This window comes from Nelumbo lutea, chromosome 1 (genome assembly GCF_056320005.1).
Source record: "Nelumbo lutea isolate HS-2025 chromosome 1, American lotus-T2T, whole genome shotgun sequence".
NCBI classification, from domain to species: domain Eukaryota; kingdom Viridiplantae; phylum Streptophyta; class Magnoliopsida; order Proteales; family Nelumbonaceae; genus Nelumbo; species Nelumbo lutea.
This window is the reverse complement of record NC_142684.1, coordinates 118102612-118117859: the sequence shown is the minus strand read 5'-3', so window position 1 is coordinate 118117859 and position 15248 is coordinate 118102612. Positions and strand designations below refer to the sequence as shown.

At 36.2% G+C, this 15248-nt stretch overlaps 1 protein-coding gene, 1 long non-coding RNA gene and 1 other non-coding gene across 4 annotated transcripts; 1 reads left to right on the top strand and 2 right to left on the bottom strand.

The window, feature by feature from the left end:
• Positions 1-443: 443 nt before the first annotated feature.
• On the bottom strand, positions 444-517 carry TRNAI-UAU (transfer RNA isoleucine (anticodon UAU)). Its single transcript has one exon. It is a non-coding gene; the product is annotated as a tRNA-Ile (tRNA).
• A 1431-nt stretch (positions 518-1948) lies between these two features.
• On the top strand, positions 1949-8279 carry LOC148877047 (flavodoxin family protein / radical SAM domain-containing protein). The gene is made up of 8 exons (XM_088980740.1): positions 1949-3359; positions 4145-4260; positions 5554-5729; positions 6852-7042; positions 7135-7221; positions 7447-7604; positions 7692-7902; positions 7988-8279. The coding sequence occupies exons 1-8, from the start codon at positions 2481-2483 to the stop codon at positions 8126-8128; spliced, it is 1959 nt and encodes a 652-aa protein (XP_088836866.1). The 5' UTR covers positions 1949-2480; the 3' UTR covers positions 8129-8279.
• A 1751-nt stretch (positions 8280-10030) lies between these two features.
• On the bottom strand, positions 10031-11458 carry LOC148877046 (uncharacterized). Of its 2 annotated transcripts, none has more exons than XR_016110682.1 (2): positions 10876-11458; positions 10031-10700 (listed from the first exon to the last, which is right to left on the bottom strand). It is a non-coding gene; the product is annotated as an uncharacterized LOC148877046 (long non-coding RNA). The 2 variants fall into 2 exon arrangements; XR_016110683.1 differs by having other exon boundaries at positions 10031-10791; positions 10876-11035.
• Positions 11459-15248: the final 3790 nt, after the last annotated feature.

Here is a 15248-nt window from a genome sequence, read left to right as displayed (position 1 = left end):
CAGCTTTGTTCATCGTCCTCACTGGTTTTGTTAAAAACGGGTTCTTTGGAACTCAATTTTTCACAAACTCTTGTTTTCTTCTCCAATATGAAATTAAGAGTATTTTTATTTCGCTTTTGCTAAAACAGGTTAAAAAACAGAAAAAATAAACACTTAAAGTTTAAAAACAAAGGCTTGCTTTGTATGCTTAGCTTCCTACGTCTAATGGTTGCAACCGGACAAAAAAGGTGCAAAGCTAGGATCAAAGATTGATTTCTACAAAGAAAGAGCTATTTTGGTGTAAAGAAAGAATCAGTTTTTAGAGTTTTATTTTATTGGTGTTTAAAGAGGCCTTCAGTCAGGTACTGAGCTCCTACATGACTGGAAATGCATTTTACTGTTTTGAAAAACAAATACGAATTTATGCAAAAACTGATTGGAAAGACATTGATCCGCATTAAAATTGGTCTCGGCGAGGCTCGAACTCGCGACCTTCGGCTCATAAGACCAACGCTCTAACCAACTGAGCTACGGGACCAACGGCCTATGATTGATGATCACTTCAACTTATTGATATATTGAGAGAAACCCTACCATTTCCCCTATCAACTCTAATCCCTAGCTTCGTTTTCTCAAAATGCCCGAACCCGTCTACCAAATCCATTTAACAAATTACGGAATGATTCAAAATAGGAATCAATAAATAGGGTGCCGGTGACCTAAGTTACAAAAGATGAACCTTCTTCTCTCATTCTCTCTCTCTTTCTCTCTTCTTCATTCCCACTGTCCCCACTCTTCCATCGAATCGATTAAGTTAGAGCAATCGAAGGGACTAATCATCTTCTTCACGGTGGCAGCGAGAGAAGAAGTCTTCTCTATAAAGAAGCTAGAGAACCATATTTGCATCACAGAATGATGTTCTGATGAAGGTGTTGTACTTCTTAGAAAAGGCCCTCTTTATCATGAATCAAGCATTTCTTTTATCTTCTGGTTACACAATTGAAACTTTAATAATAAATCTAGGAAAAAATTTCCTCATGAATTGACTTTTCGTACCTTTCTTGAGTAAATTTGCTTGCTTTTGATCCCTTAGGAATCGTTGGGCAATGCTATTAGGCCAACGATACATGCGAGGATTTTCTATGAAGCCAGTCAATTATACCAGACACACTATCCAACTCCAAATTAACCAGTCAGAAATTTACTGAGAGATGAACACCCATTGATTTGCACAAGTTGTGCAGTAGAGGTTGCTGCCAAACAGGGTGGCATTCAACCTGGTTCACAGCAGGTGGTACCTTTGCATATTTTGTCAAGCGCTCTAGCTTCTTTGTAGACAAGTTGCCCACCCCGATTGCCCTTGTTTATCCTGATGCAAATAAGCCCTCCATTGCAGTCCACGTCTCTGAAAGGTATAGAGGAGCCGTGACTTCTGGCTCAAGCCCACGAAATCCCAGCTTGGTCCAAAGCGGCAAATGCATCTGCAACAAAAACATGGCGGCGAGTCTATCAGTAGTGAAATCCTCACAAGATGAGAGGACCATAATACTAAATTCTTTAAGGCTGTATTTGGAACAATGCAAATAAGTGTGAATGCAAACATGTAGAGTATAAAATAGTTCATGTAAACTGTAAAATTGGGTTAGTTTTGTACTAACAAATTTATCTTCTTATCAAACAGACTCTTAATGGATACAAATATAAATTTCAATAAAGTATATGTCTTTTTTATCAAAACATCACTTGAATGCAAATTTACCTCTTTTTTATTAATGTACTTTTATATCTTATTATCAATATAAATATGCATTGGTCTATCATTTATCAATGTATAATTATAATATTGCCATTTGTCAAATACATGCAAAAGTGAATCACAATGCAAATTCACCCTGAATCCGGATTTACATTCCATTTGTATCATTCTCAAACACAGCTTAAATGAATGCGAAGAAGATTAATGGTGCCTTTCCATTGCTCCAAGTCAATCGATTCAATGGAAGAGAGTGGAGACAATGGGGAAGAAGATCGGGGGAAGGATTTTATGTTGTTCCCTTCTATTGCCAGAGGGAAAGGAAAGTAGGGGCAATTTCTATATTTTGAAATATTTTATTAACTCCCTGACAATTAATCAGGGCAACTTCGTATTTTTATCCGTTTTTCTTCTAAATTACTGATCGAAGGGAGGTTTTTGTGTAGATGTTTAAAAGTTTAAGAGAGGTTTTTGCTAAAGAAAAATTACAGGAGAAGTTTTTATATATTTAATAATAAAATAAAAAAGCCGAACCGACACCAGACTGCTAATTAAAGTACGAGTCACTAGACTACAACGCTCCAACTCAAAATATAAAGCCCGCCGCTCCAACTCCAAATGGCCTTGTGTGCTTCGTTCACACTCGCAGAGAACAACTACAACGCTCAGACGTCGCGGCCTCGCGGGAGAAAGAATTAATGAAGGGAGTTTCCACTCCTGAGATCTGAGGTGCCTCTTTTGCTGTTTGATGCGAGCAGAAATGATGGGTAAATCCTCATCGCCACTTTCTGCTCGATTCGCTCTCCTTGCGCTTGTTTCGGCTTCGACCTTCTACTGCATTTGGAAGTACCGTCGCCTCAGAAGCCAGAGACTTTCATCTCGGAGTCGTAATCCAAACCTTGATATATCGTGCCGCAGGGGAAAGCTCTTCTTCGTTTCTCAGACTGGAACCTCTAAAACCCTAGCTCATCGTCTCTTTGATATCCTCAACTCGAACAGCATCCCATTCGACCTTGTCGATCCGAAAGATTACGAGCCTGAAGATCTCTCGAAGGAAACCCTAGTTTTAATAGTCGCCTCAACTTGGGAAGATGGAAAGCCTCCTCCCAACTCCAACTTTCTTGCGAATTGGCTTGCCGAGAGCGCCGACGATTTCAGAGTCGGATCATTGCTGCTCTCTGACTGTAAGTTTGCGGTGTTCGGAGTTGGAAGCCAATCATATGGTGAGACTTTTAATGCTGTTGCAAAGGATTTCTCGAAGCGGATGAGAGCGCTTGGAGCCTCGGAGGTTTTACCTGTGTGCGAAGGTGATGTTGACGCAGGAGATCTGGACGCTGTTTTTGGTGCTTGGAGTTGGAAGTTGGTAAGAGTGTTGAAGGGGGGTTTGTTGGAGAATGGAAAACCTCCAGGCACTGCATTATTTACAGAAAGTGAGGTGGAGAGTGTCGACGATTCCGAATATGATTATATTGAAGAGAATGGTCCAGAATCTGTTATCGTTGATCTGGAGGACATTGCTGGTAAAGCTCCTCCAAGAAAATCGTCAACATCGGCCGTGGCCAATGGAGAGGTGAATGGAAAAAAGGAAATGGTCACTCCAGTAATTAGAATGAGCTTAGAGAAGCAGGTATCAATCCTCCCCTCAAATGAAATCATCTAAGTTAAATGTTCAAGTTAGAGTTGTTAGGAGATTTAGATTATTCGACGTTATGGCTTCTATGGGGGACGAGACCAAATTCTGTTAATTTTCCAAAACTGACTAATTTCAAAGAGATTCTAGGACAATTGCTGATGCATATATACGTTCTTCAAATCTATGACGAATCAGTGCTTCACCATATTATTTGAATAATGCGCAAGGTATCAAATCAAACTGCACTTATCTAATGAGATGCCATTACGTTGTCTAACTCTTCACCATTTACTGAAATCATTTAAAAGTATAAATTGCTAAAACACTAAAAGTCTGATTCACCTCAAATAGTAAGACGAGAAATTACTTTCTGTTACAGAACAAAATCACTAACAGTAGTAGAACTTAGGTCAGATGATAGTAACTCTTTTGTTTCTCCATTTGCTAATGTAAGTTGTGTTCAATTTTCTTCGTTTTTGTAATAGGCATATGATGTTCGATTTTCTATTGCCTAGGCAACTTGGCATCTTGGTGCTCCACTATTTCCTAGAACTGTCCAGATGCCTTGGCAACTATTTCATCTATGACTATGAGTCTTAAATACCATATTGTCCTTACCCTGTCAAGCTTTGCGTTGATTTTACATCCATACTTTATATATTGTACATTTAATTTGACCATGTACATGCAAATCTATTATTTTGTTGCTCAGTCATTTCATTTACCTTCTTCAATAAGTTTATGGACTAAATTTTACCTGTATAACATCATCTATGCAGGGATATAAAATTATAGGTTCACATAGTGGTGTTAAGATTTGTAGATGGACCAAGTCACAACTTCGTGGTCGTGGAGGTTGCTACAAGCATTCATTTTATGGCATAGAGAGTCATAGGTGATTGTATTTATCCTAAGATCCTCCCTCCTCCACTCATCCAAAAAAAAAGGATACACCAATAAAAAACAAAAAAAGAAAGGAAAGGAAAAAAAGAAAACAAAGAACATGTCTTGGACGCTCATAGATCGAGTTTGTTTGCAAGTAATTACCTGTGTTATTATGCTCATAAGTTTTTATAATGTTCATGGTTGTGCTTCACCATTTGATGGTTTTCCTATGGATCTGCTCACCTTTACCCCTTTATCTATATATATAACTGAGCTTCTGAAGGTTTGAGTTGGTTGCATCCTGCTCATCTTCCTCATGTTTTACTTCTGGTAGGACTTTACATATGTGCCAAACATCTTAAATGTGTAGAAATATCGTTATATTGTGTAACACATTAGTATTAGTGATCAAACCATGTATTATTTGATTTGGCTATAGAATATCTATGGTATATGGTACTAATTACTGCTGTTAGAAAAATGGAAATCCTTATTCATATGCCAATGATAAAGTGTACACATATTTTATTGGCTTTGGATGTAAGAATGATGCTGATTTTGATCAATCTCAGCTTATTAGTATAAAATAGCTAATTCATTTGGTTGTAATAGCCTTTGTTTTTTTAGAAAGTTTGAGCCTTCTTCCTTGAAGGAGTTTTACTGTGATATTTATTAATTTTTAATGTCATTTCATATTTTTGAAGCCGTCACTAGGTACCCTTAGTTGGGCAAGTTAACCTCAATGCCTTGGCTTATGGCAACAAGGTGACTGTTGAGGTGATACAAATCTCAAGATGGGAACCTTATGGCTGCATATTATTATTATGCATGTCAATACATTCTATTATATACTATATATATATATCACTTGTACTTAATTTTAAGATTTTACTATTGAACTTTGAAAGTCCAAGGGTTTTAACAAGAGAAAAAGAAGGAAAAAAATGAAGAATAAAGAGGTTTCTTCCTTTTGTATTTTCTACTCTTTCTTTCTCTTACATTAAATAAAACAGCAGTTCCATCCATTGTCTGAGAGTAAATTTAATGTTCTTAATGAAGAGAACTGCTATTTTTTCAATTAATATGCATGCTGAATGATATATGAAATCAGTGAGCTAACCCATTAGTTTTTTTATTTTATTTTATTTTATAAAATTCTTATTTGCCTAGGTGACTAGGCACTGCACTGTTCCTTATTGCCTAGATGCCTTGACAACTATCAGTAATCTGTTATTCTCTTTGTTCATTATATTCTATGCAATGGTTTATATTTAAAAGTTTATCTAACTTGTCAATGAAGCAGGTGCATGGAGGCAACCCCCAGTTTGGCTTGTGCCAATAAATGTGTTTTCTGTTGGAGGCATCACACAAATCCTGTTGGGAAGAGCTGGCAGTGGAAAATGGATGATCCTCTGGAGATTATAAATGGTGCCATAGATCAGCATTCCAAAATGATAAAACAAATGAAAGGAGTCCCTGGTAGGTTTGGTTGATGTTTGGAGATAACCATGACATAGTTTGGAGTCAAACCATGGAGATGATTGGTCTTGTAAAAGTGATTTAAATCTTAGTAAAACTTTGTGCATGGCTTCAATGATAAATAGGGGAATTAGATAGTAGAGTGTCAAATTACCAACAGATTCATTGGTCTCAACATACAATATGAGCAAAGGAAATTAGAAGAGCAAAAATTTAACAAAGAAGGGTAAGATCTATCTCTATTCTTCAAATGGTAAACTTGATTCATGTAATCATTTAATTCCACCAGTTCAACTTAATGTACCAAAAAGAAGCATTCGTGCGTCAATTATCCAATTGGTAATTCCTAAAGCAACCATTGGTTCTAGTTTTATCTCCGAGAGAGAAAATAATGTCTTTCCTATTCTAATGAGGAAAAATAACAACTTTATCATTTACCCTAATTAGAAATTGGTGGAAAAAGAACTGATAAAGATTTTTTTTTTGATCAATAGGACCAATAAAGAAAATAAAATGAAAAACTACTCAACAAAATCCTGGGTTATTGATCCAGTTCTCTCTCCAAGTACATACTCTCTGTCTCTCTTGCTTGGAAAATCCATGTGCCTTGAGTCCTGAGTACATGCATAAATGGAACAGCTGGGACTTGGGGTCCAGTAATCATGGGTCCATTTGCTGCTAATTTTAGGTCCATTAGTAGAGCCTTATCAGTTTGTGAATTAGGTTCAAGAATTTATTTAACCACCTGTATATTAATTGAAACAATGTGCACTGATACATTCCAGTCATACAACATTATGTATTCCACCTCAACTACCCTGCTCTAATTACACAGGCAATATCCTCTTTTTATATGATGCTTAAAGAGAGTTTATAAAGTAGTTGGTTGTCTGGTGAAGGATTAGCAAATTCTTCCATGTGGTAAATATTATGAAGATCATCATATAAGATGTTTGAGTTGTGTTGTCTTGCATTGATTTATGTTGCTAGGTTCTAAATCCAGCCTAGTTCAAGTATATTCTCTCATAAATGAATAGGAAATGCTGGGAAATAAAAATTGCTTCATTGGATGGATGGTTGCAGTCATGTCGATGGATTGATACAAATATCTGTTTTATGCAGGAGTAACATTGGAACGTCTATCAGAAGGTCTCTTGCCTAAGCATTGTGCCTTGTCACTTGTTGGTGAACCAATCATGTACCCAGAGATAAACATTCTTGTAGATGAGCTTCACAGGAGACGGATTTCTACCTTTCTTGTAACAAATGCTCAGTTTCCTGAGAGGATTGGGATGCTGAAACCTGTCACTCAGGTTTGCAAAGTTGTTTTCATCCTTTGACATAGTTAAATTAAGTGATCTTATCTGGAAATTGTAAATCATGACTTTCTTTGACATAATTGCAGCTATATGTAAGTGTAGATGCTGCCACAAAGGACAGTTTGAAGGCAATTGATAGGCCACTCTTTGGGGACTTTTGGGAACGTTTCATTGTAAGTGCTTACAGAATCAAGACAGTAATACTTGGTAGAAGAATCTTTTTAACCTTTTCTCTGTGGTCCTACTATTTGCATATCTGCATTTATGACAGCCACTGGGATACATTTGACTTCCTCCTCTTAGTGTCTCCTTTCAACTTCTTAAAACTAAACTACGAACCAGGTGTTTGAGTTCAATGATAGCTTGACTTATATGTGGTTATATAAAAATGTTGCTAGGATTCACTGAAAGCTCTCCAAGAAAAGGAACAGAGAACTGTTTTCCGTTTGACATTGGTTAAAGGTTGGAACATAGAAGATATAGATGCTTACTCAAAGTTAATCAACATTGGGAAACCTGATTTTATTGAAATAAAGGGTGTAACCTACTGTGGCTCGTAAGTTATCTTTCACATTTGTTGGCTACCTACTATCCTGGTCATTTTCTGTTTGGTTTACCTTCAACACTAGAAACTATTTGACAGGTCTGCCACATCGAAGTTGACAATGGAGAATGTTCCTTGGCATACTGATGTAAAAGCCTTCTCAGAGGCCTTAGCTTCAAAGAGTAATGGGGAGTATGAAGTTGCCTGTGAACATGTCCACTCCTGCTGTGTTCTTTTGGCAAAGGTTGAAAAGTTTAAGATCAATGGCCAATGGTTCACATGGATAGATTATGAGAAGTTCCATGATTTGGTCAGTAGTAATTCACATCTATCCATTCTTGGGCTTGTTCTCTGGACAATTGAGCTGATGAATTTTATCAACATTGGAAATGCAGGTAGCTTCAGAAAAGCCATTTAGCAGCAACGACTATGTTGCTGCAACACCATCCTGGGCCCTCTATGGCGCAGAGGATGGGGGTTTTGATCCCAATCAATCTCGACACAGGAAGGAGCGACACCACAGACCAAGCCACTGACATCTTTGGCAAGAGATTGTCTTCTTGTACTTCGTATCACACTGATACTTGAATGAATAGTACTGTACAAAAAGGTCATACCCCGTTGACTGGAAACGTTGTAAACATGTCATTGAGGTTTCTTAATTTATGATGATAATTTTCTTGGCCAGTGTTTCATTTTCCATGCTTTTAAGGCTTTTCCATAACTGTAGAATGATTTACACCTTGATGCTCGGGTCTTGGACTCCAAATTGGTGTTGGTTAAATGTGATTAGTAAGATCAGCCTGTTTGATAGCCTTGCTCATGCTGCAATTTCTAGTAGAAGATGTACCTGCCAATCAGTGGGGTCGAGCTACTCCCCCGTGTTTTGTAGCTCATCCTGGTTTTTCACCAAAAAAAAAAAAATCCACGTTTCAAGGCATCAAATTGATGAAGGTGGAAGGAGCTGGCTGACGGGACAATGGGTCACCAAAAGGGCAAAAAAGAAGTTGGAAGTTTTCACTTAAAGGGCTATGACCATGGTATGTACTCAATTACTTTTCTTTTTGTCAAGTTTAAGTAGTTTCTTATTGGTTGTCTCAAGACTCCAGGCATATGCTTTCTTCGTTCTTCCCATGTCTATGCACTTGTTAATAAGAGAACAAGTGTGAGGCCAACTAATTTTATAGTGAAGACCGAAGTAAGGCTGCAAATGGATCACATTTAAACCCATTTGTTCAAGTTAGATGTGGTTATATGTTTAGTCTTAATTGGATCGAGTAAGATTTGAAGACATGGTTTAAAAAAATAAAAATAAAAAAAGACATGGTTTTTTGTTTATTGGTCGGAACACTTGGTCTTTGTTTGGTCCAATCCGCTAGGATCCAATCCAATCAGATCAGATTATATTATATTTTTTGTTAATTTAAGCCAAGTTTTTTTGCAGATTTTTTGATTTCTAATCAAATTATATTTGAACCGGATATCTGGATATGTAAACATATTGAATTTGATGAATCTTCTTTTTTGGTAAGAAATATTGAATTTGAAACAATGCTATAGGTATATATCAATCGAGTAGCTAACCGGATTGGATTGGGACATACTTCTATCAGAATTTAACGTGATTTTTTTTGCATCCCCAGTACTGGAGATCTCAGCTTTGAGTCTGAGGGTTATAAGTTTGTAACTTGCGAGCGGCTTATATAAAATCAAACATTGGGCAGTGGCCAAGTCTCTGTTTGGGAAGAGTGCTAATTCAAAATGGAACCTCCATCGAATCCCATGAAAGTTGAAACCACTTAATGCCAAATCTACCCGCGAGCTGACGTATCACCAACTTTTCTGATAGGTGTTTTTTTAGATAAATGCTTATCTTAAAAATGCCTACTTCAAAAAGTTTTGGCTTTTTCTATTTGATTGGATGTTTTTATTAGTATTTTAAATAATGCTCTATAAAGTTGTTTTTCACCTCAGCTAAAGTGTGTTACATCATTATTTCATTTAAAAAAATGATCAAGTAGGAATCATGAATTTGATATTTTCTCAAATGCTTCATATACAAGTCAAAGTGTTTTAATATTTTAACATTTATTTAATAAATGATAAAATAAAATAATAATTTTATATGCAATAAACATCAACGCTTATGTGATGTGGAATCAAACACATACACAGTTGAAGTCGATGATGCTATTTTTAATTTGTTATTCTTTTTTTATTGTTATTTTTAGTGATAGAAAGGCAAAATTCATTGATTGATTGCTCAGATTACAATCAGTTGACACTGCACTTCAGACTCTAGCCCTACATCTCGGACCAATATTACATCAATTTATTAGCAAAGCGGCACGTTGATGTTCTAGGCCTCTCCATGAACAGTAATTCAAAATTTCAAATATGCTACTTATTAAGCTAAAAAATTCAAGTCAGAGAAGAGGTTGGGACTTGGAATAGAAGCCACAGATTTTTTGTTTCTTTTTTAAGAAAACAAATGCAATAGTAACAGATTTTTTGTTGCTTACACTATACACACACATATATATACTTTTCATATTATAAGATATTAAATTATGTCGGAGAAATACAACTACAGCCATAGCGAATAACCATCTTTCTCTGTCCGCAGAATTTTAAGTTCATTAGCCGCTCTTGCGAGGCTGGCTTTTCCTTCTTCCTCGGCTCCTCGGAGGTTCCTTTGACTTGCTTGCATCAGGTTGTCCTTTCGCAGAACCATCTAAAGATATTGAAGATGAGGATCCAATTGCTCTCTTATCCTGCTGCTGAAGCTCTTCTTCTTCTTCTTCTCCCTCGGCTTTGCTTTTCAGTCTCTTCGAAACACCCTCCTCGATGGCTACTGCTTCTTCCTCTTGTTTTGGTCCTTTTTCCTCCTGGCTCACGGTCCTCTCAACGATTTTCCGAGGTCGACCTCGTTTTCTGGGAGCCTGAGATTGCACTTCTGCTGTTTCTCCGGTTGGTGATGCTTTTGCTATTGCCACTGTTACTCTCTTTGATTTTCTCTTGCTATTCTTATTGCCCATCAAAAATTTTCAATCCAATCAGAACATAAACAGAACCCAACTTCTAATCGAACTAGAGCCTTCTCTCTCTCTACCCAATCAAAAGAAAACAACAATAAACAATTTGCTCATCCTTTACTCCTAAAAGCTAAAACAGTCGAGGTTACAGCTAAATCCTCAAACTACAAAAAAAAAAAAAAGAAACACAGAGAACATTAACTTCCACTTAGTCAAAAACTAAATAGACAGTTTACAGTTACACTTACACCCAGTTTATTCAATAACGACCATCGAAGCATTCGAACCCTATTAAAAGCAGCAGCTCTTTTTCTGGCATGGAAGACCCCGAACCACAGATGAGACGGAAAAGAAAATAAGAAATGAGAGGACAGGCAGAAAGAGGAGAAGAAATAGAACATTAAAAGCATGTACCAAATTGAGTAACCATGGTTAAAAATTAAACTAAACGAACTGCCTAACGTTGGGTTCGGTTTGGTTAGTTTAGTCTGTACCCATTTACCCAAGTCTGAGGCACGTTCGAGTACGATTCACACTGGAATGGTCGGACTGACCGCTTGTGCCGACTCTTGACTCTTGACTTGAGTCTTGAGCAGTTTATCCAAGTCACCTGGGACTCTGGGATCATCAAGCATGTGATAACTGTAGGTCTGTTATCTGTAAACCCCTTGAGCAAACTTTGATATAGGGAAAATCTATTATGCCGAAAAGATACGGTATAAGAAGAGTTTTGATCAATCAAAACTCATTCATGAATTTTAATAAATAACATGTAATTGAGTATCGCATTTAGGATTTCAGTTGAGTGGTCATAAAATTTTCAGATATCATATCTTTTTCGTATCATAGTCGAACCCTCTGTTATATGATTCTATCGATCCCTGAATGTAATTGGTTTCTATTGCTGCAAACTGCGAAGGGGCCGTAACTAACCATCGCAGTGACAGTATTACGATTTACTCATTCACATAATTACATCCCTCCCGTGAAGCTTCCTTCAAGCATCGCCCAGGTCGCCAGAACATGGGTCCAGCCATCCAGAGGCGATCGAGTTGCCAGGTGTTCTATGTTGGGTCATGGGTGTTTAACGGTCCATAGGCAATCGAGTTGCCACGTGTTGTATGATGGGTCATGGGTGTCTAGAGTGTAGGCCACCTACCCACTGAGACAGGCCTTGGCATTTGGCACCGTTGATGTTTGGCACTTTGGCTTAAGTTAAAGGGATCGTTTGCAATTATTGAGCTGGCCCCACCTCAAAAGATGGCCGTGATTTAGCAAGAGCCGCCCCACGGCCCCCACCCCCCACACAACCGGCAGGGGCAGAGCGTTTTGTTTTGTTATCATCCTTTTTTACCGGCTCAACTCTTACAGTTAAGGCATCCAATTCGGGCAAGCTCGACCCGATCTCCAAACTGAGATTTACTCGGGTCTCGGGCCGGCCCCCGGATTTTCCATTTCTCAGGGCAATCAGACTCTTTTGTCTTTGGTTGGGGAATGGGAGAGAAACAACTCACAAGGGTGGTAACTGGTAACAAACTGGGGGGAAATGCTTGGTATCCATAAGAAGGGAGTGAATCGAGTGTAGACTGTAGTAACTGGGAAGGAGGATCCCTCTACCCCAATATTTTCATTTTCATTTTAGGCTGGCTGTTGATAAAACAATCCTTGCTGCCTTCTGGAGCACTCTCATCTCATGAACCCAATTTACTTCTCATCAAGTAGTGATGATCTCCTTAAAGCAAAAGTTGGAAGAATATTCTTGCCAGTAGGGAGAATAAGTAAATTTTACAAAACTACAGTAGAAAACAGAGAAGACTCCTAGGCTACACTTAGTCGAGCATATAAATTGCTTCTAGAAATCAAAAAGTGCTCAACAAAAAAGGAGATACTAAGTGATCTGAGGAAAACACAACCTAAGGCCAACACACAACTTTGATGTAAAGGTCCAGTACAAAGGCTTATTGTTATTTGTTGGGCTTTCACACCATGACACCAGTACTCAAAAAGGCGTAATAAGTATATTGGCTTTCGGAGAGAGAGAGAGAGAGGAACAGTTAGTAAAAGGTAAGTCGAAATAAAAGAAATGTGGGGTGAGAGAGGCTCGAACTCTCTACGCGCTAGCCAACTGCGCAACCATCCCGTAGTTGGACATAATTAATGGAGAAACATCCTTTAGGCTGTGTTTGTGTGCAATGCAAACACATTTATGTACATTATATATTTACCCAATTTTCGGTTCATGAATGTAAATACGGTTCACATTTTAAACCATTTTTGCATTCATTCTGTTTGTTTGAAATCGGTGCAAAGGTGTGGGTCCATCATTCAATGCTCCAACTATCTTATGCTCCAATGCCTCAACCTTGGTCAAAAGGTTAATTATCAAATGAATACAAAATTGTATCTAAAAAATAGGTACAATAATGCTCTCTTTTTAGAGTACAAAACTATCATAAAATACATTTTTTCTTTGATAATCATTGCTTATTTACATTTCAAACAAACACTTGCAAATGTGAACCGGGGTGCATAAATACCCCAGTTCGGCGTTTGTATTGCAAACAAACGAAGCCTTACTATTAACAACCTGAAGTGAGATCTCTTATCAAAGGACACAGATTTTAACCGCACTGTGTTTGATTGTTTGGTTTGAAAGAAAAAGGCAGTAGGGATGAATTAGGAAAACCAAATCGGTGGTTAATCGAACCGATCCACCGATTAATCGATTAGCTTTGATTTGGTTTCGATTACCAGTTTTTCAAAAATTGGTACCACTGGTTGGTTTGAAAAAAAGGCCCACGGTTTGATTAACCGAATTGTGAGCACCCCTAAAAAAGGTAGGGAAACTCATACAAGGTTTCCCTACCTTTTGTTTCAAACAAAACGTAGCTTGAAATCCGATCCAAAAATCCGAAATAGAGATATTTGAATATGACAAAACAGGATTGGACTTCGGATCGACCGATCCATTTGCACCCCTATCTCCGGTGAGGATTGAGAAAAGGAGCAAACAATATAGCAACGGCATGGGAGAGGGGATAAAACTGAAGAGCATGGCATTGGATCGAATATCTCAACGGAGAATTCAAATTCAGTCTACACAGAACTATCCTCACACTGTGCTTATAGCAACTTGCAATTATCTATTGGGAATATCTTCTTGTGAATAAAAACATGGAAAAATTGCATATTAGTACCTTGTACTTTGGGCCTAGTCTCACTTTAGTCCCTGAACTTCAAAGTGTGCCAATCTAGTACCTAAACTTCCAAAATGTGATGACATGTGCGATTTAAAACTTTTAAAATGACAAAACTACCTTTCAAAAAAACTATTCATCGTCTTTTTCCTTGAAACTGAATAGAATGGACAATGTACAATTGCATTCAAGGATTTAAATATTGATATGATATGTCTGGTACAGGGCATATCGTATTGGTATCGGTTAGTAACAATATGGGATACACTATGAATACAAGCGTATCTCATCAGTCATTCGTATCGAATGGATACAAATGCATATCGGCCGATACACACCGATACGCGTTGCATCATTCAAAACTCTCTATAAAAAATTGCGAATAAGGTGATTCAAACCCGGATTGCCTCACACGTAATAGAATTCACAACGTTTCCAAACCAATAAGCCGTACTACATTTTGTGACATAAAGTAAAATAAAATAAATTTTATTAACTTTTACTATTCACATGCAATTTAAACAATACACACATATTTATATTTAATGCTAACTAAAAATTAAAAAATAATATTTAAAAATAGTATTTTATAAACTAATAGAATAAATAATATATCGAATCCATATTTATATAAAAAATATGAATTTTGATATCAAGAAATTTATACAAATAGAATATTAATAATAGAATAATTATTTTAATACTTAAAATTTATAAATTTGCACATGATATAATTCTTAAAATTTTTATATAATTTTATTAGTTATTATATAATATTTTAATTTACATTAATAAGTAATAACAAGATATTTATTATTTACAAAAAAATAAAAAATATTATATACAAAGCATTGAAGAAAATAATATTAAATTGAATCTATCAAATCCACTAATCTACATTTATTTCAAAAAATGAATTTTTATTTCATAAAATTTATATAAATAAAAATATTAATAATAGAATAATTATTTTAGTAATTAAAAACTATGAATTTGTATATGATATGCATCTTAGAAATTTGATATACTTTATGTTAAGATTATATTTTTATAAATTATTAATTGATATTTTAATTTGCATTTGAAAATTTAATATTTACTTGACTTTTCTTAATGATAAAAAATAAAAATAGTAAAATAAAAAATAATTGATATAATAATTAGAATATAATAGGTGCATATGTTTAGTGCCTTGGACTCTTGATTGATGTACTATAAATAAAATTATGCATCCTGGTTCATTAATTGTAATATATTTCTTCATATATATACTTAATGTTTACATTTTTATGTATTTATATACTATTTTGTGATAATTTTGATCTTAAATTTAGTGTGATTAATATATTTATGAAATTCATATGTATTTCCCTAACGTATCCATGTGTTTCCATCTTTTTCTTTCGTATCCATGCGTTTTCAAA

Coding starts and splice junctions, on each gene's coding strand:
- LOC148877047 (XM_088980740.1), top strand. CDS start 2,481: ATGCGAGCAGAAATGATGGGTAAATCCTCATCGCCACTTTCTGCTCGA. Junction 5,730..6,851: donor ACAAATGAAAGGAGTCCCTG/GTAGGTTTGGTT, acceptor TGTTTTATGCAG/GAGTAACATTGGAACGTCTA. Junction 7,043..7,134: donor TGCTGAAACCTGTCACTCAG/GTTTGCAAAGTT, acceptor ACATAATTGCAG/CTATATGTAAGTGTAGATGC.